Source organism: Helicoverpa armigera, chromosome 20 (assembly GCF_030705265.1).
Source record: "Helicoverpa armigera isolate CAAS_96S chromosome 20, ASM3070526v1, whole genome shotgun sequence".
NCBI lineage: Eukaryota > Metazoa > Arthropoda > Insecta > Lepidoptera > Noctuidae > Helicoverpa > Helicoverpa armigera.
Window position 1 is genome coordinate 2,612,224 of NC_087139.1, and position 26,085 is coordinate 2,638,308.

The 26,085-nt window shown below is 36.6% G+C and overlaps 3 protein-coding genes across 9 annotated transcripts in view; 1 reads left to right on the plus strand and 2 right to left on the minus strand.

The window, feature by feature from the left end:
• Positions 1-71: 71 nt before the first annotated feature.
• LOC110382171 (DNA polymerase iota) lies at positions 72-2,241 on the minus strand. Its single transcript, XM_021342673.3, has 2 exons — positions 2,099-2,241; positions 72-2,001 (listed from the first exon to the last, which is right to left on the minus strand). The coding sequence occupies exons 1-2, from the start codon at positions 2,107-2,109 to the stop codon at positions 189-191; spliced, it is 1,824 nt and encodes a 607-aa protein (XP_021198348.3). The 5' UTR covers positions 2,110-2,241; the 3' UTR covers positions 72-188.
• A 230-nt stretch (positions 2,242-2,471) lies between these two features.
• On the plus strand, positions 2,472-8,955 carry LOC110382174 (protein phosphatase 1 regulatory subunit 21). 3 transcript variants are annotated; one of them, XR_010277472.1, is made up of 9 exons: positions 2,473-2,658; positions 2,733-2,927; positions 3,509-3,646; positions 3,958-4,209; positions 4,603-4,686; positions 4,965-5,291; positions 5,601-5,696; positions 6,122-6,454; positions 6,548-8,955. XR_010277472.1 is itself a non-coding variant. In XM_064039761.1 (8 exons), exons 1-8 carry the CDS (start codon positions 2,593-2,595, stop codon positions 6,266-6,268), a joined length of 1,305 nt encoding a protein of 434 aa, XP_063895831.1. In that variant the 5' UTR covers positions 2,473-2,592; the 3' UTR covers positions 6,269-8,955. The 3 variants fall into 3 exon arrangements, 2 of the variants coding, with proteins under 2 accessions (XP_049704796.1, XP_063895831.1); XM_064039761.1 differs by having other exon boundaries at positions 6,122-8,955; XM_049848839.2 differs by lacking the exon at positions 4,603-4,686 and having other exon boundaries at positions 2,472-2,658; positions 6,122-8,955.
• A 252-nt stretch (positions 8,956-9,207) lies between these two features.
• The window catches only part of LOC110382167 (serine/threonine-protein phosphatase 2A 56 kDa regulatory subunit gamma isoform), a 45,916-nt gene continuing 29,038 nt past the window's right edge, over positions 9,208-26,085 (minus strand). For all 5 annotated transcript variants that reach the window (XM_064039605.1, XM_064039607.1, XM_064039606.1 and 2 more), the window contains 9 exons: positions 24,894-25,093; positions 22,477-22,680; positions 18,450-18,580; positions 15,889-16,006; positions 15,323-15,435; positions 14,523-14,685; positions 13,802-14,031; positions 12,910-13,042; positions 9,208-12,419 (listed from right to left, as the gene is read on the minus strand). In XM_064039605.1, coding sequence (XP_063895675.1) covers positions 12,273-12,419; positions 12,910-13,042; positions 13,802-14,031; positions 14,523-14,685; positions 15,323-15,435; positions 15,889-16,006; positions 18,450-18,580; positions 22,477-22,680; positions 24,894-25,093 — 1,439 coding nt within the window. In that variant the 3' untranslated portion in view covers positions 9,208-12,272. The remainder of the gene's footprint in view (positions 12,420-12,909; positions 13,043-13,801; positions 14,032-14,522; positions 14,686-15,322; positions 15,436-15,888; positions 16,007-18,449; positions 18,581-22,476; positions 22,681-24,893; positions 25,094-26,085) is intronic.

The window sequence follows — 26,085 nt, forward strand, 5'->3', positions numbered from 1 at the left end:
CTAAAGTTTTTTTGTTTAACCTATAGCATCTAATGTATTGTAATATAACTATTATATAGAAATAAAAGATATTTATTTTTTAACATAAACATGTATTTGATCAGCTGAATAAAAATTGTATGATTTGAAAAAATAGAAACCATTCACTTATCACTTAAAATAATTAACAAGATAAAATCTTACTAATACTATTTGTGTGGAACAAAATATTTCATAATTGTGTTCGGTTTTGCTTTGTTCGTGGTTCTTGGACTACTCCTCTGCACCTCCGAGGTAGAGGGGTTCTTCCACATGGCCTTCAGTTCCTTCTGCATGTTGTTGGGGAGTGCGCTGAACACTTCCTTGTCGACGTAACTGGGGCAGTCGTCGCAGCTGCGCTCCTCGCAGTCCCGCATCGAGTCCGACGTGTCCGACAAGTTGTCCTTCGCGGGACTGGCGCGCGGCGTCAGCGATCGGTCGCGGGAATTCAGTCTTAGCTCCGATACCTTCTCAAGCTCTTTAGAGTTCAGTCTGAGTTCACCAACTTTTAGTTTACTTGGAGATGCAACTTCTTCTTTGGACAAACATCGTCTTTTAGCTATCCAATTAACTTTTTTGGGTTTTTTTGGTGACGGCTCGACTTCGGCGTCGGAGAGATCAGTCGTAGTGCTACTGCTCGGCGACACAGCAGAGTAGTCCATGGATGAAGCAGAGGTATCACATTCGTTTTGTAAATTAAGCACAGATTGGACGGATATATCATTCATTAAGTAGTTCACTATGGAACCTCTCCCTGTCATGCGCTCCTGGAACTTAGTGAATGCCAATCCCACTAAAGTTAAATGGAATGGTTTCGACAAATCTATTAGTTTGTTGAATAATCTCATAATTATGTTCATCAGTTTCTGCTGGCCTGCGTCTGTCACTGTGAGGGCTCCGTTGCTGAGTGCGAAGATGGATGGAGAGATTTGACTTTGTCTTGACTCTCTGTGACTGCTCAGTCTCTTGGCATCTTTCTTTCTAAGAGTTACTCTTAAAGAAACTGGAATGCGTCCATCTTCCCTCACCAGGACCAGCAGCCTTTGCAGCAGAGCAGTGAACTTGTCTTCCACTTCACTCCTCACACTGACTATCTTGAAGCTATCCTCTAGGCCTATACTCTGTGGCTTACCAGTCTGCTTCACCGGAGTATTATCTTCACCTACACTTAATCCTTTCAATCTTACAGCCATGTCACTGCTGAAGTGCTTTTTCAACACATCTAGGGATGCTTCTTGTAAGTCACTCACAGTTACAATATTCTGAGATATTAATGCTTCTGTAGTTTTTGAACCAATGCTTGGAATGGAACGGACACTGTCTAGCGTGGACATGAAGCTGGTCCCATGTTCTGGGAATATAGTAGTTTGGTCATTAGGCTTATTTTGGGGACAAATTAGTTTAGCTAACAACTTGTTGTGTGCAATACCAGCACAAGTTGTGAAACTTAAGTCTTCAAATATTTTCTTTCTCATCTCACTGGCAATTTGTGATGTTACCCTCAGCCTAGTGTGACAGCCGCATGGACAGTCAATACTAGGTTCACTATAGGCATGTCCAGCAAGAGTGACATTACTAACATTTAAAGATTTCATCTTTTCTTGTACTAAGTTTGTGACATCAATATAATTTTCATCCATACCCAGTTTCTCCACTGGACATTTCCAACATTGTAAAACGGCAAAAATCTTATTGGAGGCTGTTCTGTAATTGTGCAAATCCTCACCATTGACAAGTTTTAAGTTGGGACAAACTTTTAGCGCGTCCGTAACTAGCATACATTTTTGAATACCGTACTTCCTGGCTTCGTAGTTGCTAGTTACGACGATGTTCTTCTGTTGTATGCCGAGCGGAACCGACCGCAACTCCGGATTCCGCACCATCTCCACTTGAGCATAGAAACAATCTACATCGATGTGAATAATGCACCGCGAGTGTTCGCTATCGGCATCGTTGTAATGAGAACAGCCAGATTCCATATTCCTGCAAAATAAATCATAGTTTAGTCATAATTTACTTTGTTCTAACTTAGTTTTACCTGTTGCGATAGAATGTTATGAAAAAATAACAAATACCGTACCTATCGTCCATGACGGTACCATTGAAAGATGAAATATATTTTGTAGTATGTAAATATGCTTTTTAAGTGAGAAATTACAGCTTTTCTTTCATAAATTTCCAAAATATTGATATTTTATATTGGACAATCACGACACATCAACAGAGACGATGTTACCATGCCAGAAAAAGATTTCCCTCGTTTTTTTTCAATCGTTGTTTTAAATATTTAAAAAATGTTTTGAAGACTTAGAAGTAAAAAAAACTTTGATTAAATATAAGTCTAAACTATTACTTTATATTCAAACTATTATTTACCAAATTACAGAAATTAAATGGACTATAGAAATCGACTAAAGTGATCGATTATATTATCAATTTTGACATATCCACCTGACAGTTCATCCACTATCACAATACGTCATTTTCATGAAAGTGGGTGTTCATGTTCAATGCAACTAACAAATAAACAGCTAAATACCGGAATTTACAGTTATGAACACCTGAAAACCGACAATGGAGGGCCTGCCTTCGGGTGATATACAGGCGAAGTACCAGAAATTGGCGGCGGAGTATTCAAAAGTGTGTATCTTTATTAAGTGTGATGCGCTAAAGTGATCGGCAAATTGGTGAATTTGTTGTTTCCGTTATTGCAGTTGCGGGTGCATGTGAAGGTGCTCAAGAAGGGTGTTCTAGACGAGCAGGCGAAGTCGAACGAGCTGCGAGACACGTTGAAGGAGAAGGAGAAATGTTTGAGGAAAGGCGAGTTGGAGATAGATTCGCTGACATTTAGAAACCAGCAGTTGACGCGGCGCGTGTCCGTCCTTCAAGATGAACTCGACGCGTTACAGGTCAGGCGCTGCACAAATACTTAAAAACATAACTTGATGTGAATGACTCACTTGTAATCATCCACTGATAATTAACTTATCATTTACCAGATGGATTCTGTTATCTTTGTGTAAATTATTTCACAAACAATATTACCCGGTAGTTGGGCTGTGTTCACTCACCTTGCGCTCAATTATTTGCTCTAATTGTTGCCCATAAATTAACATTTGCTATGAGATTTTAAAAGCATGCTAAGACTCAATACAATAAGGCAATTCAATGCACTCATATTCTGCCACAACCTTAAATATTTCCAATAAGAAACTCCATGGTATAAAATGTTAATTATTGTAATATTCCATAGCATAAAGCACAAGTTATCAAATTCTGAATATTTCTGAATTGAGGTCAAATAATAGGATTTCAATAAAACACTCATTTACAGTTGGAATTGACAAAGAAATCCAAGAGTATCCATAGTATTAAAATAATTATAAAATGTTATTTATTGTAATATTCCATAGCTTGACCATAAAGTACACAATATACAGTTCAGTATTGAGGTCAAATAATAGAATATCAATAAATCCCTCATTTACAGTTGAAATTGACAAAGAAATCCAAGAGTAAGGGAGATGACAAGCAACCGGCAGCCAGCAGTGCAGCAGCACTGGACGCCGGCCTCCTTCAGGAGGAGCTGCAGAAGAAAATCATTGAAAATGCACAGTTTGCTTCACAGGTAATGAAAACGGTTTAACTTCATAGTAAACACAACATCTAACCTTATTTTGTATAGACTTTTCAGTTTCTCTATGCTTGAACAAAAACTGTTTCAACAACAATATTATGTGTAATGGAGTAATTAGCTTAATTACTCGCATACTGCTGTTTTACATGTGTATTATAATCCAAGCAGTTCATCATATTATTCTAGTTTACATATAATTTTTCTAAATTGTATTTTTTTACCAATAATAATGCTGATACTATCCATAAATGCAACTTTTATCTTTCGTCTTGCTTAATTGGACATACTTCTTATTGTTGCAGCTATCAGACAAAATATTTGAAATATCCCAGTTGAGAGCCTCCTTAGACGACTACCAGAGACACATAAGTGAGAGCGACAGTAAATATAAGTGTGAGATAGCCAAGCTGAAAAACAAAAACCAGGAGCTACAATACTCTTTGGAGGAAGCCCAAAGAGAAAGGATAGGAGGGACACCAAGTAAAATACATTTGGCTGCCAGTAGTCAAGCTGCAAGCTGTAATGGAGACTTCTTGTCGGAAGGTGGCAGTTTGGTAAGATATTTTTTTTGTACCTTTGCCTTGTATAAAATTGCCTGTAGGTAAATAGGAAAATTTAAATCTTGGGCCTTTTAAACAAGGTAAATAAGTTTATTTATAGGTATGAATATTGTTTATGTGTTGCAAAAGTAAATTTTCGTGGATTGCATGTGGCTACAGTCAGCTACTATGTACTATGCTATGCACTGAAACATAAGTATGTCAATGAATTCATTAGGTTTTATGGACACACAACTTACATTCATCACTGTCAGCAATTTACTGTTTTGTTTTTTACACTGAAAGCATCTCAAAAAGATAAAATATTTTCCACACAAATATAAAAAAAATAAATGACAGATAGGCTCCGGCACTCGTTCACACATCATGTTTGTCATTTGTTTGCAGGTTGGAAGTGAGGATGCGTTGAGTTCTGTAGATGACTTGAATGTGACTGAGCAACTTAGTATGAAAGCACACTCGCTAGATCAGGTGAGTTCACGCTTTTGTATCCATTGTGTCATGTTTTTGTTTGATCCAACACTTTACAAAATATACAACCAAATATGAACATCAAAACATGTCATTATGCCTGAAACACACAATAAAAAATAAAAAAACTTTTGTTTTGACTAGGTCAAAATGCCTACATTGTAATATTCCTCAGGCACATATTCAAACTCCTGATAAAATGCCTAATAATGTCAGGAACTCATGAACGTTTTTGAAAACCTCAATCTGCCAGTCATTTGTTCATGTCTTAATTACAGGAAAATCAAAAACTAAAAATGGAATTCGAAATGCTTCGAATGGAGAACGAAAGCCTAAAATTAGAAGTAGCTAAATACGTGTCAGCTTCCCAAAAGAGGCGTGGCGATGGCCATGATTCTGGGGACTTTAATACCTTTGGGGAGACCTCTGTGGACGCTGAAGGCAGAGTCACAGGGTTACTGGGAAGTCTCCAAGTACCTTTTATTTTGGACCAAGAGATAGAAATGAGGGAAGAAAGGATGAAGACGTACTTTAGGAATAAGATTAGCGAGTTGAAAACTGAGAGAGAGGAGTTGAAGAGTAAGACTGAACATTATGTTAAAGAGGTGAGGTTTGATTTTATTAAGTCCTGAAAGCAAAGATAGAATAATTCGGACATGACTGAATCCAAATGAATAATAACACAAGTATTATTATAGAATTATTTTTAATAATGCTTTTTCCCTAATATTTACTTCTCTATTCTTAAAAAAAACTTGTTGTTTGTTTACACAGCTGAATAAGTTGTTTTTAAGTCGAAAAATATTGTTATATTGCCACTTTTCGGCTGTTGATTCACACCTCAGTTCTTCGTTTAATTTACATATAATATCTAATATACTACTTTATCTACATGTTATATATTACATTCACAGTGTGAGATGCTGCGTCTCCGGTTTGAAGAGATGGAACGTGACAAACAGATAGACGAGCACACGCTGAGCGAGAAACACAACACTATCAGCCGACTGGTGAGTCACAACACTATTTATATATCGATATCGATGTTACACACCACTATTTACATCGTGTTTTGTTGATAACAAGCTTTTGAACGAGGTCGTTATATTGCGGAGTCATTTATCGATAACGCAATGTTTTATTAAGTTTATTGAACTTTTTATTTTGACGTAGTGGTCGTGTTATCAGTCGATAAAAAATGCATGATTAGTTTTTTTTTTAAAGTACACAACCTTAGATCATTGAAGCTTGATTTGTTTGTACCAACCATGCTTACGTAAGCATTTTTCAGTGAAGCTTTCTAAATCTTGATTAATAAATCTGGAATTGGACCCAGTTCTACAGCCTATCACAGCCTCTTATTTTAAGAATTTATTCCTTCTGAATAATAAGTTATCATCCCACATCATAAACCAAAAATCTCTTATTCTCATAGGAGGAGGAACTCCACTCAACATCCCACAACTACGAGCAACAGATGTCGGTGCTAACGGAACACGTGGCCGGACTCAACGAGCAGCTCACGAGACAGCACGACGAAATACAGCAGCTCAAACACACGCTACACAACCGCAGGAAATAGGACGCCATCTTGTATGTACGGGGGGAGGCGCTCAGTCATTCATTCATTCATTCATTCGGTCCTGAGAATCATTCGGTCACATCAGGTCCAGCACATGCTGCATAACCGCAGGAAATAGGCCGTCATCTTGTATGTATGGGGGGAGGCGCTCAGTCATTCATTCATTCATTCATTCGGTCACATCAGGTCCAGCACATGCTGCATAACCGCAGGAAATAGGCCGTCATCTTGTATGTATGGGGGGAGGCGCTCAGTCATTCATTCATTCGGTCACATCAGGTCCAGCACATGCTGCATAACCGCAGGAAATAGGCCGTCATCTTGTATGTATGGGGGGAGGCGCTCAGTCATTCATTCATACGGTCCTGCGAATGATTCCGTCACTACAGGTCTAGCATATGCTTCATAACTGCAGGAAATAGTCTGCCATTTTATACGTATGGGAGAGGCGTTCATTCATTAATTCAGTGAGTGCAGTGAATGGTTCGATCATAACAGGTTTAGTACATGCTACACAACCGTGCGAAATCTGCCATCTTGCATGTGTGGGGGAAGGCGCTCAGTTGCTCATTCATTCGTTACTCGGAATGTTTCGGCCACTATCACATGAGTACATAACCACATGAAATAGGACGCATAGAGAAAGGCGCTCTGTAGTTCAGTCGCTAGTATAATATCATTCATGCATTCAGTCACCAGTAAGAAAGTCATTCATTCTTTAAATGTTAGTGAAATAAATGTAAATCGCAGTCTACATAGTCGGGCAATATTTACAAAGAAGTCCTCTTATTGTGAGAGATCCGTGCCTCAAATAGAATTACACGAACATATTCTAAAGTCTCTATAGTCAAACCCTACGAATAATACAAACCATGGGTATCTGTGGAGATGCGGAATAATAGAGGTATATACTCCACAGTCTACCCCCAAATGCGTTCATACATACGTTATGTATAATGTTTAATAATCTCGGTGTATAAAGGATAAATATTTAAGTATATGATATATGATTGTGTCCGTCATGAAATGTACAGACCTTAAGAAATCTTTTCAGTGAAATGTATAGAAAATCAACTTATTTAGATACATTGGTATGTGTTGTCTAGCTAGAACCTTCGGAAATATATGAGTAAAAATATTTGGTTGTTTATGGTATTTAACTGAACCAATCAAGTAAAGAGGAAAACTTTGTTTGTTTGTTTGGTTGTAATGGATAAACTCAAAAACTACTGGACCGATTTTAAATATTCTTTCACCATTCGAAAGCTATACTATCTGCGAGTAACATAGGCTATATTTTATCCCGGTGCGGGCAGTAGCTCCCACGGGACGCGGGTGAAACCGCGGGAAAACGGCTAGTTTTTGATAAAAATGAAGATTGGTTTATAGTTATACAAGGCCTGATCGAATACGTATTGATTAGTAATTGTAAGAATTCATTGAACAAGACAGCTAATAAAAATGGTCAATAATAAATATGCCTTCATTCATATACATATTATGTACAAGATTTTTTATGAAATTTGCTGTATTCGAAATGCATTCGTTCGTCCCAGTCGCTTATATTTCCAATTTCACCCTTCTTTACATAAATATACACATTTGAATGTTGGTCGCAAAGAAATTGTATAAAATGTATTATAAAGAAAATGTTAAAATGTCGTTGGAAATGAAATAAATGTACACCCAAGTATATTGTATAAATTTTATATAAAATATTTTCGTGTGGTTAGTAAATAATGCGAACATATGTACCTCTATGTGAATAAGTTAAATCAAATTTTCAGAAGTAGGTTTCTTTTAACTTTTTCCATAAATAAAAATTTAGAACAGACTTTCTCGAGAATTTTATCAGCTTATTATTTTCTATGTCAATGTGAAAATAAGTCTAGTCTCAGTTTTTTTGCATTCCTATCACCAAATTGTAAATTAAGAAAGTATCGAGGCCTATCTGATGTATTGTAATATAATCGTATTAAATTCGGCTAGTGATTCGTTTGTTTATTTAGTCAATTATACAAAATCTAAATGTTCTTTTTGGTAATTTTTTATCAATGATAGAGAAAAATATAGGTTATCTAAATTATTGTTACAATGTATTTGGTGATTTTGACTACTATAGGGTCAAAATGAATAGAAGTTACGTTACTCAAGAATAAATTGTCTATTAAGTACATCTCTATTTTACTCGTTTTATAATTATGTTAATAACAACGTGACATGCAATGACATACTTAGTCAAGTTTTCAAATAACTTCTATTTATTCTGTCCTGCTTGATTAAAAGTTGTTGATATTAAGGTCCTCAGTATGTAAAAGATTTGTCTATATTTATATTAGACAGTGAGATTAAAACCGGTGTCCAGACTGTCTCCGCATACAGCTGTATAATTAGTTAGTACATGCTTATACTAAGTTTGTAATATGTAAGCAACACTAAGCTATTATTATGAATATGTAATTATGTGTATAAAACTGTGTTGACTTTGTGCGAGTATCCTGGCATCTCTTGAAAATATAGGGCTTCTTTTTAAATTACCTGTACATGAATGGTTCAACCAATATTGACTCCCATATTAATACGGGCTAGCAATCCTAAATAATATGTAACCCAGATACTCGCAGTCAGTCTTTACATATAATGTATAAATAAGAGAAATAAATTATCAATAAATAGTTTTGAATACTCATGCTTGTTTTCTTTGAATTTATATTTGCTAAGATATAAATATAAGATATAGACTACAGGCAGACAGGCCTCCGCACTATCTAGTTCACTCGGCTCGTTTTTTGACTGTTAGTTATCAGTCCTGTTTGTGTACTATGTCTATGATGTGGCCAGAATCTTACCTTTTATGGTCCAACAGCCTTTATAGTACGGTATGATCGTCTAGAACTCAATTTTTGTTGGGTAAGGTCAAGAAGAAATAAAAACTCGCGTTATATGCACAACTTTGTATTATAACGATAATCATAAGCACCTTATAATATGTCATCTGTTACAATATTTGTTTTCAACAGTTACATTATCGTTATAAATATTTATACAAAATTTATCAATTTGTTGAACAGCGTTTTGCAAATAATTCGCTAAAGTGAGGTCATTTGTCGATCATGCGTCACGCGAACACACAGTCAGACAGACAAAGTCAGCAAGTAACTGTCCGGGACACTATATGTATATCAAAACATTGCACTCATTTGCTTACCTGAAGCTTATTGCGAAAATTCCGTATTAATTAAGTTTTTATTATATTATCTTATTTTAAAACTGTTAATTATAATCCAGTACAGTCACTTGCCGTGTTGAAACTTGTGAGAGTAAGTATTTGATACTATCGACTAGGTTTAAGGCCTAGCGGTGAAAATCCTTCGGAAATAGATTTTCATACATGTGCTGTTGCTATAACGAGATCAAACACATAACACTAATTTTGTTTCATTTACGATGTACAATTTATAACAATCGGAACTCTAAATATTATAAATGCTTTACGACCTATCTTAAGGATATTCACAACAGTGCAAACACGTTTGAAAATCTTCTTCCTCAATGTTAGGAACTGGCCTTATTTAGATAATAGCGGCTTATGCCTGTAACACGAAACTGTACATTTAACTTTAACGTCATTTAACACGTCACTGCAAATAACTATAAATATAAAAGTTACAAAATCTAGCTACGTAAGTCGATAGTACCGTATACTTTGCGTAAAACACTTGATATACCCTTTCAGTCATCACTCAATAATAATGTAAGTTAATGTTTAAATAAAAAAATAAATAATTACATACATAGGTGCTCTCGAGCATTCTCTCATCCCCGAAGCTCATCTAATACATTTTATACATACATTTCACAAAGTGTCGACTGTTTGAAATGGCTTCAACTCAAACTCCTTTGGCACTTTCTACACACGAAATAATAAAACTTAAAATAAATCGAAATACATCACCGTGGGTGCCCCGAGTAATAAAATTAAGGTACTTCATAAAGGCAGATAGGCATATACTCTTTATAAATAAACTAACTACGCGTCGAGTGTACGACGGAGACATACTCAGCTTACGTCGCGGGAATACTGTGTAGTTATATTAACGTCTACAGCGAAATGTGTTGCAAGCGAGATGCAAGAAGCGGGTAGCGCGTTAGTCTTTACATTATCAAACATGGTACCGCAGGACGGTTGAATTACAATTTATTACAATCCTATATTATCGTAACCGAAACACTTATGTCTCTACTTATTTAGTTAGGAATTATTTATCGCGTAAGCTAAATATGTTTCCGTACTTAGGCGAGAAAAATGAAACACGAGATTTTAAAATATTATTTAGTAATGATTAAATGAAATACGTCGTTAGTATTGTGCAGGGTTTTCTCTCGCCCTCCATACATGGTCGACTAAATTAAAATATGTCAAACTGACATAAAAAATATACTTTACATAATTATGGGAACGTTAATAAAAATAATGTTATCTATATTTAATGTATAGATAGCGTAATGTAGACATGTGTTCATGTATTTGGTTTCTATAAACAATAAATTAAAGATTAGTGTTGTGACAAGTGCTCGGTAGAAGTACGAAAGCTTGCTTATTGGGGAATGGCATCTAACTTCTAGCACGTGCTATAAAAACGAGCTTCTAAAAAGCACATGTCACAGCGCTTTTAATAAAAAACGGGAGAGAATCAAATTAAACTGATGAAAACTACATTTTCTTTACTGTATGAAGTCAATTGATAATCTCCCGTGATCTAAAACAGTATGGCGTTTAAGCTTAGAGTATTTGAACAACCGGAGACGCCTTGAGCGTAAACCTCTTTGCGAAAGTCTGCCAATAACTCGCAACGAGGCAACGCAACTATTATAGATAGTTCACTCATTCACTTTCGATTGTCAAGCGTAAACTTGTGTATGTATGGATGTATACTAAGAGCGGTGCTTTCGTTCCTTTGGCGACTCCAGTAATTTAATTCCCTAAGCATTTAAATCAACATGATTATACATCTAAATATATTTGTTAAATTAATACACGATTGGGCTAAAACGTTTCGTAGGTGGTAATGGCGTGGAATGATGTTCACCTGTCACATAATTATAATTAGTTACGAGTCAAACGAGCCGCTTTGTGATGCGAATTGAAAATATAGGAAAGCAGATCAATATTGACAGTTTTACGATAGAATTTGAACTGTAGGATTATTGACATAAGGTTTGTAATTGCCTATAAAATTTAAAATGAAGTAGCATTGAAGTATTAAAAGAATAAAGATTTTGTAAGGAATTTAAAACAAGGCCAGTATGTCAATTTTCCTACAAGAAGTTCTGTAAGTAAGCAATAATTTTCGTGAAAGACAGAATAAAAACTACATCCCAGTCACTCACAATTTGCATCACATCTCCGTATAATGTAGGTCGACAACGCGCCGAATTAAACTTCTTTTACATTATAATACAATAACAGCAGTGCTCCGATACATTTAAGTAGCAATTTATATGGCGTGATAACCGACCAATGGCGGCGCAGCATGCAAAAAGACCCGGCCTCCTATTGGTCGGTTATCACGCGATCCGAACGCGACTGCCGACCGGTGGATATAAAACATCAACAAAAGGACACTACCGTAATAATATATGTGTACTAACTAATCAATATCGAGCACATTGCGTCACTCGTCACTCATATAGCGTCCTCTCGCTCACACTCGGGTGACCGGTGTTGCCAGCGGTCAAAAGTCCGGCACTTTAGAAACTTGGTATAATTCTTTGTATAATTTTTGTCATAATTTAATTTGATTGCTCAACATTGCAGGCCGTTGTCGACTATCTTGTTCTGTTCTGGAATTGATCTTACCCTGTCTAATCTTAATTTTCATCACCACATTTCAACAATTTCCTCCCTCTAGGGTAGATTCCCCGTACATATAACTTGTTATTGCAGTCAACAACTATAGGAAGTTGTCCCCGAGGCTTGTGGAAGCGTCTCTCAGTAACTTCGCTAGCACTGGTTGACGTCGGGCGGCGTGGGTAGGTAGGCGTCGGCTCGCTTGTGCTCGATCAACGCTTTGACGGTCGTCGAGTCGGCGGGTAGCTCCGATTTCTTGCGGAGCAGAGGTTTGCTCGCGTTGTAGCCTTGTTTTCTTAGCTGTGGAGGAGATTGGATAGTGTTATTTTGGTAATTATTCAAAGTAAATTAACATGCATTATGTAGTGTTATGTATCTGGGAGGAACCTATTGCCTTATTTATCGGATTGAGAAATGAGTTTTGAGCATCATCATCATCATTTTACAAGTTTCAAAGTTATTTGCCAATTTTTCAATTTACCTCCATCCAATTGTCATTTGCACATTTTTGCTAGTTGTTATGAAGAAGCCGATTTCTGTCAATCAGTTTTTAAATCAAGAGGTTGCCCTGGCAAGTGGGTAAAAGAGACCAGATAGACAATCTTTCCATGTAAAATACTGCTGTATCCCGTTAAGTGTCGAGTAGCATGCCACCGTATAACAAGCAGAAAATACCGGTCTGCTGGCAGGAATATCGGTGCGTACTACCGCCCTCATGTGTTTAGTATGTATGTATATAAATTGAAAACCAGCTCCATAGTTAAGAAAAAGCACGTATGTAGGTATGTACCTCATGCGCCTCCTGGTCGATGCGCTGGTAGGTGAGCGTGAAGTCGTCGTTGTCGCGCGCGGCGGGCGCGGCGGCGGCGCGGGCCTCTAGCGCCTGCCATACTTCCTCGCGCTGCAGAAGACGTTCACGCTCTCTGCAATTAGATGAAATGTTTTAGTTTATTTGTGGGAAATGTGCTGTACTACATTAACCTTTTCACCGCCACGCCATATCGGTATTCCTATGCCCTGTACGCCAAGCCCGAAAATCTTAATTAAATATCTACTAAAAAATACATAAAAGTAATGATTTAATAGGTTTATTTTGTATTTTTCTGCGACCTGTTTTTTGTCGAGTATAGCCGTCGTTGGCGCACAGGGCACGCTTGCTCATGTCGGCTATAGCCGACATTGGCGTTCAAAAGGTTAAGGATATTGTGGGCACTATGTAGGTTACGTTATCCGTTATCCGTAAACGACACTGGGTTCTGTCAGTACTTACACCTAGTTCAGGGGGTAACTTCTTAAAAAAACTAGCCTGTAATCCCTGAGATTAACGCACTCAATCAAAAGTAACATTTTAAGTATAAATTATGGAGAAGATGTGGATCGAAATGTATATTTAGGACATTAATAGACGATACTTGGATTGCGTTGTCCTTCAAATGGCACATTATTTGGAAGTATATGGAATATACTGTTCTATATAGTGTATTTAATTGGTACTCCAACCGCAATACATAACAAATATAAAAAAAAAAAAACTATTAAAATTTTACTTTTCAATTATGTTTGCCCATTAGAGACGCACACAGCACTTAAACTTACAATTTAAGTAAAACAATTAGGATACTTCGAAAAAAGTTGGTCACATTATCCTACTTAAAGTACATAAGTATAAAATCCCAACTCACTTCTGTTTCTCCTGCTTATATTGCTGCGTACACTCATCGAACAGCTTCTGATTCATCTCCATGAACAGCTTGAGCGCGTTATACACAAGGCCGTGTATAGTCTTGTTCCAATGACTCTTGGTATTACGGTACAGCGACGGGAACATGATGGGTAGTATGTGCGTCGCGTTGTCCGATATTAACGACATTATGTACTCGTTGTTCCAGTAGTAGAGAGCTCGTTCCGCTACCTGGAATCGGTAAAGGGTTGGTTAGTATTAATTGTCTATTAGATAATTTTTTTCGTAATAATGTGACAGAAAAATGAAATAAATACAATATTTACTTTGAATAAGCACTTTTATTTTTTAGTTAATCTATTGAATTTTAGATTTTAATTAATTTATTTGGACCCAGTTGCACCATTTAACTATAACGATAACCAAACCATATCCAACCGTATACTTGCCGCTTAAATTGGTCAAATCAGCGATTTGACAAATTAAAATGGTTCAGCTATCGTTAAAGTCAAATGGCACTCACGGTTGGTATATGACTCAAATTCCGACCACATTCAAGACAAAACTACGATTTTACACATTTATCATTTTACAAAGTGACCGAATGAACTAAGCTACTATTCCATTAAGGGCTCCTCATCTCATTGAGTTTAGTGTGGTCGCCCTTAATCATTGTTTTTTTTCCTCAGTAAACTAATAATGAATATCTATTATTTTCTTACCTGGAAGTGTGGGCTGGAGACGCACTTGGCGAGCTGCTTGAACAGCGGGTCCATGATCTTCTGGAACTCTGCGGGCTCGATCACGTCGAGTATCTCCTCCATCTCGTTGAGGAACATCACCTCTTTCGGCGAGTGGGTCTTCGGCCAGTATTTTAGTAACGCCCTGGAAGTTCACAACAGAAATTTAAGTAGGTATACGTATATTGTATTCTAGAAAAAATAAAGGAATAAAGGATCGACAGGTGTGGAGACGAAGTGGGGAGGCTTTTGCTCAGCAGTGGGACAGGTCAGGATAAAAAAAAGTTGTATTGTAGATAGGTCTGTAGTACAGACGTTGAGATATATCCTGTCATATGGTTAGTACCTATGTTTTGGTTATCTTGTGATTGTTTGAAATATATTTTGTTTAGCCTTTTCCCTAATTATGTTGGGGTCGGCTTCCAATCCAACGAAATGCAGCTGAGACACAGAGTTTTATTATTTTTTATTTGCCAAATATCATTTTGTAGGGACACATGTATGTAAGTAGGGATGACAGAATGCAAGCTACGCAAAAGCATATGTTAGCGTGAAGTATGCAAGGGACGGACAGTTCCACTTATCAGATTAAAAGGTTCTCCTTGGGGATTAAACGAAATATATCCGGTAACCGAACGCCGTGTTTCGCACAACCCCTGGTTCACCTGATTCTGGTTGCTGGTTCAGACCAGCATTTGGGGATTTAATACCCATCCCGCATACCTCCTATCTGTTTTTCTTTAAACTCTAATCATAACTAGTATAGTTGATAGGTAACTCACCTAACGACAGGCTGCGTGAGCGAGGGGTCTTTCTCCAGGAACTGCACGACACAGTATGCCAGCTGCGGGTGATATACTGACAGCGACTTCGCCTTGTGCAGCGGTAGTAACACCTGTAAAATATAAAAGTATTACAATATTATTCAACGTGTAAGATACAGTCCTCGTCATAGAATAATGCGTGAGTCACTGTGTAGAAACCATTTTCAAAATATCAACGGGTGGCGCGGGTGCGAAAGGGGGTATGTAACATGTACATGCTAAATATATACATACTATGTATGGGCCACATGCGTCTACTTGTATTCGGAATTAACTATTCAGTGTTGTGTATTACTTGCACTTATCTCATTGAAAATAATGCGTTTGGGGAAAAAGATTTTGCGATCAAACTCTTACTCTTACTCTATACTCTTTTTCTTTTATACAAACCTACAATAGCCCAACTTTGTGATCATAAAAATCCAGTTTGATCCTTTTTTATATTTTCATTATGATCGTGTTGCATCTATGCTAATACTTTCAGCATATCCAACAAGATACATCTACAAAAAGCTTCTGCATACCCTCAATAAGAATAGTTTGTGTTCCTCCTTGAGCGGCAACGCGAACCCGTTGATGATGGAGCCGAGGATCTCCAGCAGCTCCGCGATGCCGTTGTGATGCTCCGTCTCATAGATAAACCTGAGACAAACATTTATTTAAATAACTTATGGAAATATTAGTTAGAACTCGTGGCTAAGTAAGTAATGGGTCTATCAATCATAAGGTTAAGCAACACTTTCATGAAGAGTTTCTGCCTATTTAAGCAGGCACGTTTAATTGGTGGGCCATGGCTGGCATTATATAAACACCTTTGGTAGACTTCTTCATCTTCTGACGGATTAATCCAGCCAGCTTCTGACCAGCCTCACTAAGGGGTTGCCTAGTTTACCTTACAAGTGGGTTTAGGAAGTCAGATAGGCAGTCGCTCCATGTAAAACAGCATATTTATTTAGTGTTTGATTAGACCAGAGATTATATCATCATCAATGAGAAACTAATCCATAAGACGATTGACATTTGGCTCACATAAAATAAATTATTCAATCATCACATATAATCCAAAGGAAGATTTCAATATGCCTGTTGCTTCTACATACGTCCAATAAATAATGTACGTCACAGCATCGGATATAGCTGGCAGCCTTAGGAATCGACTGGCTATTTACATAGAAAGTGATTTCCTATGCACGCGGGGTATCGATATATCGGTATCGAGTGATGTGATGCAACTCGATTTTATATTAGACTGTTCGATTCACGCAATTTGCGGATTGGCCTTGATAGGATATTTTTATAATATTAAATTTGGAAAATAAGTAAAGCAGAACTGAAATACTATAAAGTATCGTCAGTTATCAAGATCTAAGTAAAAGAGGTAGGGGATTTTTGCTACAAACTAGCGATAGTAATCCAACTAGAAATAAATAAAAACATATTTTTTTAATCGAATGCCGGGTTTCCAACTCAAATAGGTACCATATGCTTTCGATTGTCACACTGTAGAGACAAAGGCTCCATACTTTAGCTCAAGTTTTAATTATATTTTTAAAGCCACTGACATTTTATTTTTCACAGTTTTTATCGAAGAGTACACAATAGAAATACAAGGTTTTAAAAGAAAAAAAAAACATTAAACGCTTCCAGCCAGCAATTAAGATCTAATATCGATAAAAAAACGTTGTTACGAAACCATGTCGATATAATTAATCGTTAGTCGATAATATCTTCAGAAGAATTAGCGGTCACGTACTACTGCTGTTATAATAATAATATAAAACGGATACAAAAGGGAAAATATGGAAAAACCATGTTTTAGAATATAAGAGGTCAGATAAATTAAAATTAAGGTTATTTTTGTAATTGTTATAAGATATACCTAGTTCTAAACCTCTTATTTTTTTGCTATTTTTTATGCATCTTTAGAAATGACTAACTATTTACAATGGTTTTACTTGCATGCCGTAGAAATTTCTTCTCTTATACGGATTAAGCATAGCCTATGTCACCCGAGGTTAGTGTAGCTTCCAAAGAAAGAAATATTTTTAATCGGTTTAGTACTTTCGGGGCTCTTTGGGTACAAAAAAAAAATAAAAAAAGACCTATTTACAATATTAGTAGTATAGACAACAGAAATAATCATCATTATCCTCCGAGACTTTTTTCCCAACCATGTTGGGGTCGGCTTCCAGTCTAACCGGATTCAGCTGAGTACCAGTGCTTTACAAGAAGCGACTGCCTATCTGACCTCCTCAACCCAGTTACCCGGGCAACCTGATACTCCTTAGTTTAGACTGGTGTCAGACTTACTGGCTTCTGACTACCCGTAACGACTGCCAAGGAAGACAACAGAAATAATCGTAGTTGCATTATAGATCCTTATTTTATTTTTTTCATAAAGTCACAATGTATAACTATATGAAATAAACTATTCACTAAACAAATGAGCTATTAACAATAAAACGACGATGTGCAGGTCCTACATGATTATAATATCACGTGAATACACACTAGTTGTAATTAAACGCGGTTGTCACTCACGTTTCCTTGTACATAAATAGATGTGAACATTTAGCGAGGTAAACAAATTGATACGTTTATTTTATTTAGATAGACGTATACAGAGATAGATAGCTCATATGAAATAGGACTCCGTGTTAATTTTAAAGTTAATTGTTTTATTCATGAATCAATCTTGTCTTTAATGACAATCATTCTTATGATGAGTTATTGTCATTAAGCAGGCAAGATGTATATCTTCCCGCGTGTAGATAAATGATGATGAACGAAGGATTTTTTTACCCCGCAGCGCGAATCCGCGTGAAATCTACTTCTTGTCAAACCTTTCATTATTTTAGTAACAAAAAGTCTTAAATACAACTTTTTCAGGTCCATCTTCATGAAAACCTGCTGTATTACTTAATCGGCTATTCATCTAGCCAGTAAAAATGGGCCCTAACTGCCATGTGAGAATAACCAGATGATACATTCATCCATAACCTACACAATACTAGTATATTCACCACCGCAGCACACCCACACATACATAGAGTATAAACTCACACATACATAGACACGGACTCACCTATAGAAAACGTTATTGATTTGCTTCCGTATATACGCGCGTAGAACTAGGAACTTTCCGTATATCCTGTGTAGCGTCGTCTTTAGGAAGTCGCGCTCCCGAGGGTCTTCCGAGTCGAACAGTTCTAGGAGCTGGGAACAAATGTTTTGATATTAGGTAAATAGTTAAAATTTGCGATGATAAGATAAAGTCAAGAGACTTGCGAAAATTACGTCTTTAAAAACACTCGAGTTCATAACCCCCTTCCATGAAAGAATGTTTGCAAAATATTAACTAAGTAAATGTAATATTCTATTAGCTTCGCCAGCGACAAAGTGAGCAAAATTCCTCTCTAGAGGGAATCTCAAGAATTTCTTAGGGTTATTTCAAACTGGACGTTTTGTGTCAATGCAACAAGCGGTGCGATTCTAGTCCTCCGCACCGCGCGTGTTGTATGAAAACAAGTGAATTTCTGTGCACCATTGCCCCACGGCAATCGCACCGACACGAAACGTCTCGTATGAAAGAACCCTAAGGAAACTCCTGTGGAAAATTCTGATAGACAATATTGTTTCGTCTACGAAATTATCTTGAACTATTACATGAATACCAAAATAATATAGAAGGCAGTCATAACAAACAATGTTTATACACACAACAACGTAGACATTTGATCCTTAACACAAAAAAGGTTCAGATTTATCAAAGGCGACCTTGTTAGTCTTCAAAAGCGTTACTTTTTTCTCGCGTTATTTTCTTAACACCTTTTCACCTCAAAAAGGAGGTTTTATAAACAAGGTTGAATAGATCAAAGCAAATAGGTTTGTGTTCGCATGAGACTGGCCGTAAACAAACGAGGGAGCTATGAAAAACTTATTGGAATCGATTATATTATTGGTTTGACATGTGAAGACAGGAGGATGGTCGTTTATGAGGTCGATGTCTCCTTGAAGTTTGTTTATGGCGACATATTCTTTCGATATCGATTAAGATTTGTACCTATATTATTCAGGTGGAATTGGATCTCAAGGCCATATTGGCTGTCTTGCACTGAAACTTGGATTGCTATAACATGCTCTATGTCTCGTCCAGCTGTGAATATTTTGAGGCAATTTTGATAGTGAAGATTCAGAACATATGTTACCTTCATCAATCAATAAATCATATGAACAAATAGTAGCAACAAAGTTACTAATATTTGAATATATAATTTGTATATACAGGTGTTAAGTTTTAAATAAAACTCCAATACACACCCAGTTTAAAATTATTCCAAGTACATTGTAGCGGAGCACAATCTACTATAAATAAAATTAAACAATGAATTTACATTCCACATTTACTACGGTAGACTTTTGTTTTATTATCCAAAATCAATTTATGAGCGGAAAAATTGTATTCATTCTTTGAATTTCACACCTTGTTTAGACTGAACCGTTATATTTTAGACTGAGCGTAGTACAGGCCTGTGTATTCTTAGTAATATGTACGTAAATTATAAAGCGAACGATGGATTGCTTGCTTGAACGCTAATCTAACTAAAAAAAATCTAGTGGCTTTTGGAATCAGGCGTTAGGTAATTTGCGGAAATCCAACATTCATTCAGTTATCCTAATATTTTTTCAGGGTAAGAAGATTGCTTATTTATCCGGATGTGCGAAGTTGTTAGTACAGGAAGTACTGCTTGTGAAGACATCCCAGACCCAGAACTATTAATCGCGGAAACTCTATTTGCAATTCCTGAAAACTTTTTTAGTGATATCCAATGGTTTCATTTTGCGCTGCACTCAAAACGGCATCAAATAATTGAGGCACAGAAGTACCATACTTCATAGAAAGAAATATCAACCCAACGACACATGAAATAAAGTCTATAATCAATTGGTGGGCATACCACTGCGCTGTGATGCCGTCAAATTGAATCACGAATTGTAATTTAGTTCCACGTGTGATAGTCTGCGCTGCACTCTACCGAAATTGAACCTCGGTTATGTAATTCAGTTTGTGTCCGATTTGTTTTACGAGTATCCGAGTGCTGGATATCGAACTTCATTTAATATTTATTGTCGCAAAAAATACAGTTTTAGAAAAAAACTAGCAAACCTGGCGAACTCAGTTTCGCCACCAGATGGCTTCGTTTTATGTTACATTTTGTTTGGTGATTAAAAGATAAAGATTTTTTTTCTTTGCTTTAAACCTCACGGAGTTCCATCGAATACAAAACCGTGGAAATCGGTTCGTGCGTTCTGGAGTAATAGCGTCAGGAAGGAAAACCCGACTTTTTTGTTATAGAAGAAAATATACATGATGTATCTGACAATTACTTTAGAAGAAAGCCCCTGCCGCCGCAGATGTAAAGCCCTCGGCAAACTGAGTCCTTCCGACAAATAGATTCAAGGCCCTTGCGTACAGAAAAATGCGTACGTAAAATGTAAGTATTTTGGGAATGCATTATATCAAAGGCTTCGAACATTTCTTTAAACCATGGTATGTTCAAGCTGATCGTTATTTATCAGTTGCATACCACAATAATGGCTATCCCTGGCAAGAACAAAATTAATTCTAATTAGTTTACTAATTAAAAGTGTCATTACCTCAAAGTACTAATACTCATTATACCTTAGTACCTTATAAGTACCAAAAAGATAGACCGAACACGACAAAAAAATACTATAGACAAAACACTGGAAAAATACCAGTTAGAGATTAAAAATAAAAGTATGTAGTATGTAACAAAGTTCAATTTGTTAAAGCAATTACTGAAGTACATACTTTATGAGTATGAGGCTAGGTTTCCAATGGTGCTGTTAATGCTATTGTGCTAATGTAATATCATTAATCAATTGACTCGTTTGTTCTATACGTGCCGATTCTCAGCTCAGAAATTATGGCAGGGTTTTTTCTGCTGGGAAAATTAGTAATTTAGTGTCCTTATTTTTCTGGGTTATTCTATATTTTTTCCTATGTCTTTCAAGTTTTGTCTTGGTGTTTAGGTAATCTTTTATTTATAGCATATTTTTTTCAACAGAAGTAAGTTGTTTATATAATAAATATAGTAAGACCTCATCTATTCTATTCTATGTTTGGTATTCTTCCACGCCTATAGTTACCGGCACGGATATTGAGCTCTCGGCGGAAGAGTGGGGATCGCTTTGCGCACCCGTACGCGTAAGGCAATAAGGCAGTAAATCGCTTCTGCGCAGGTGAAGGTCAGGGCTCAATATCCGTGCCGATAACTGTACTGGATGTATTTTGATAAAAACTTGGCAGTGACAACATAAATAGGTTGGTTATTTATCCTGTGATTATTGATAGCAATTATTATTACATTAATATTTTAAGTAGCAATCAGCACATTTAATTGTCCAATTACTGTTTATTTTAAGCTAAACCTACAAAACAACAAACTATGACATCACAACAATCCGGATATTCCGTCAACTCACGTAAGCCTTATCAGATAAATGACTATCAAACAACGCACATTTGTCCCACATTTTAGTTTATAAGCTGGTTGTTGTGAGTGAAATTCTTTACTTGTCTATGGCTTATCGCTATCGATTGCTGTGTGTATGTAAACAATCTGTGTTGACGTCATCATCTGCTTAACATAAGTACGTGGCTAGGCATATTCTGTAGTATTTTTTTGTTGAAAGAGAATTTCAAATTATTGTACGAATTTTTGAAATAAGTAATCAATAGTTTGGTGAGTAACACTATGATGTAGTAGCCGTTCATCCGCTTTACAAGAACTATTGCGCGAAAATAAAACCAGGATAAAAGTAGGTAGCTTATATTATGTTATTCTGTTGTATCATTTATACAACTGTCCAGTTTCATCAAATCATCGTTTTCCGACTCATCACAGACACAATCTTTTGCCTTTTAAATATTAGTGCGATAAAAGACCATTTCAACATCTTGATGGCAGTTTTAAGTCTGTTTAAGTGTATAATTCAGAAGTCTATCACTTCTGCAACACAGGCGGAGATGCAGACATTCAGAATATAGAACCTTCATAAAATCAATATAGCAATAATTTACTAACCTGTAAAACAAACTTCTGATCAATATACTTCTTGGCGATGTTAGGCTGGAAGTCAGGCGACTCCAGCAGCCTCAGGAACAGCTCGTAGACCAGCTGCAGGTGTGGCCAGGCGGCCTCCAGGGTGGGCTCGTCCTCCTCAGGATCGAACTCCGCCCCGTTGGGGTTTGATGATGGCGGCAGTGTCCGGAATAGGTTTATTGCGAACTGTTGGCAATGAAAATGTTAGTTTATTATGAGTTTGTAGGTACTTGTACATATGTAGTCTGATATGCTACAATGCAATGTTTGATTGTTGTATGCAAAACCGCGTTGTTAGCAGCCAAAATGACAAAAGGAAACCAATAAAGATATTGTCTTCTAAACAAGGAAAGATGCGCGAAATTGCAAAAACAAATTAATAAAAAAATATAATTTCTAAAAAGACGTCAATATAATTGTATGACGATGTACTGGAAATATCGCCATAGATAAACAACAACTCCTAGGCGAGGCATTCATAAACAATTTGTCAATAGACAATCAAAGCTCATTGAACGCCTACTTTAAGGCGAGTTCCGTTCAAGTGGTTACAGATAAGATAAAATCACAAACACTGACCAACATACAACAACTTATAAAAATATAGAAAAAAAAAAGAAAAAAGGAAAAATTTTCTAAACCAAACCTTGACCTTCCAATAGCATGACCTTCAGTAATAATAAATGATTGTGGTATATGCGTGACCTTGATCGATAGGTAAGGCTATAATAACGTAATTATAGAGAAAATTGTGGAGAATTAGGCGAATTCAACTTGAAGTTTCTGTTGTTTTAAATTAGGTCCACTTTTAAGCATTTTTTGCTGAGCAGTATTCTGGCTTGGACTAAACACTCAAGAATACTTCTAAAACAATGGATAAATCTTAAAGGGGAACATAACACATAAAGGTTTGTCATCTATTGTAAACAAAATATTTTTGTATTTGGGTCATATCAAACAATTTGTAGAAGCTGTAGAACAGTGACTCCAGATGGAGTCACTAAATAAGAATATGAAAATGTGTGGCGACTCCCAATAAGGGTCCTGGCGAAATGTTGATAACGTGAAACCTTTCATACCAATACGATAACAAATAAGTGAGTCATCAAAAAGGTAACAAATAAGTGATCCAATTGGACCAATTTCATAACACCGAAAACAAAATGAAAACACCTTCCGATCTTCACAATGGACCCCCAAAAAGTTTCGCCAACAATCTCCCTTTGTACAGTGAACAGTGCATTTGAGCGTGAGGCGCCTTACATACTTCTCAAAGAAAAATGTAGGGTATTTATAAAAAAGTTCGAAAGTAAATGAGTGTAGCTATTCAGAGGGCCGCCGAGACATTCCCGGTCTTTGAAAACAATTCATGTTCCATGAAGCGAGAGTGGAGAGGACTTTCAATGTTCATTCTAGCGTGATTGGTTTGAAAATCAAAAAGATTCCAAATATGATATTGGCTTGATTATAATTATGCCAACGTTACAAATAAAAAGTTTGTAATTGCTTTTCCAATTTTTATATTATATATTATATAATTAAACAAAATTGGGAGGCTTTTACCCAGCAGCGGGTCAATTTAAGCAAAGAAAAAAACTTCTACTTCATAAATTCAACACAGTACACATGTTTTACATGTGTTAGTTTATAATATTGTATACTAATTTTACCGCTTCACGTTTTAACACTAATTCCTTTAATAACATACACGCTACTTTGTATACAACAATTTCCAAGCTATAACTTTGTATCCTTACGCTACAATGTCTAGCGTCTCATCTATTCAGAAAATCTACTATCTTGCCGTGTAAGCCAAGGAGCTGTCACATGGCTTATCTTATAAAAGGCATTGTAAGTTCACACTTTGTAAAGCCTATGAGAGGTAATTGAAAATGTAAAGGAGTGTAAGATTAAATCTAGACTTTACTTGAGGCGAACACGTTCTGAAAACCTCTTCTTCTATTAGATAGGGGATTTTAATTTAATAACTTGCATTCGTTTGAAATATGGGTGCACTTTTGCTGGCGTACACATATTATGTTTTTCGTGAATAGATTTAAAACTGAAAAAGCCAACACCACGTGTAGGAAGCGTGTTAGCAGACAAAATGAACTGAGAAAATTCTAAACAAAAGAAAGACCAGCAAAAGAGGCTTGCGAAAAGCTAGCGGAATATGAACGCGTAAAGCTGAAAACCAGTTGTTTCGTCACATGTTTAGTAAGACTTTTTATCCACCACTATCAAATAACCTGTTGATGATGATTATAATTAACCAACGCACTCAAAGACATTTAATGATTACTTAAGTTACTCCTTAGTGACAGATTCTCATAGAAATTCTGCACAAAGGAGTTTAAGTAATCATTAAATGTCTCTGAGTGTTTCCATAAGTCACTCACCATATTAACCGCCTCCGGGTATATAGGTTCTGTAATGACGCCTCTCTGTGACGTCACGTACTCCACCATCTCCAACAAGGCAGCACGCTTGACTTCCTTCCACTTGAGGTCTGAAAGCGGCTCGTCCGCGAAGTCGAACAGGAGACAGCATTGCTGCAGCTTCTGAACGAATAGCTGTTCACGCTCCGCTGCTGGTGCATCTGGTGGAAGAGAACAGGTTTAGGAGCTACTAGTGTGACCAATGTTTAGTTATGAAGTATGACCTTGACATAAATAGACAGGAAGGGACGCAATGGACGAACACAATGTCAGCAGGGAAAGACGGAATACTGAATATCTTAAGACTGAGAAGCCTGGAGTCACATTGAAATTGGCAAGAAAGTATATGATAATAAGGTTGCATATAAAAAACGTAAGTATCCATGTTAATAATGGAAAAGTAAAAGACTGAGATTGAGTACCAATGCAAATAAACAAAATCGATACAAATTATCATTGTAGCAACATTCGAATATACGAACAACCAATACATTAATTAGTATAAACAGCAACAGCTGTTAACATGTGTGACGAAAGAGACATAGTTGCGTTGTTTCCAGCCTGTTCCTATTGAAACTCCAGCGGTTTCACAACACACTACCCGCTGGGAGTCGAACTTGCAACCATGTAATTATTTGCTGTCAGACTAGTGGCTAAACTTTCGCCTGCCATAGAATTAATGCTGAACTAGAAATTCAGGTGACCTACGTTGAGTATGTTTGGTTTGGTAGGTGTAAACGAGCTCTTATTATTATTTATTAATGAGTACTCCTTTGATTACGCTAACGATGATTGTCTAGTGAATGAATCATAGAATGAACGAAAGTAAGTTTTGGTCAAAGTGCAGAAAAACCAAACCTAGGAAAGGAGAACGAACTTCCTGATAAATAGGAACTTACAGATACAATTGAAAGCCTAGGAACCTTCAACTACTCCGGTTCAGACAAAAAAAAGTGCTTGGATAAACAAAAAACGAAGGCGTCCTAAACTTGTGGGTTGAGCAAAGCATTCCTAGATTTACGACTCAATATTCAAGCAAAAAGGACAATCGTTTATGTAAAGAGACAATTTTGCCAACAATTCAGTGCTTTGCTTCGTAATAAATTTGTCAACCGCTCCAGACACCCCTCACGAGGGGTTGGTGAATTATGTC

What these genes read in the sequence shown, in the direction of transcription:
- LOC110382174 (XM_064039761.1), top strand. Translation starts at nt 2,593, where the DNA reads ATGGAGGGCCTGCCTTCGGGTGATATACAGGCGAAGTACCAGAAATTG. An exon ending in TGTCGGAAGGTGGCAGTTTG is followed by an intron (nt 4,210 to 4,602) that starts GTAAGATATTTT and finishes ATTTGTTTGCAG; the next exon opens with GTTGGAAGTGAGGATGCGTT. An exon ending in AAGCACACTCGCTAGATCAG is followed by an intron (nt 4,687 to 4,964) that starts GTGAGTTCACGC and finishes TCTTAATTACAG; the next exon opens with GAAAATCAAAAACTAAAAAT.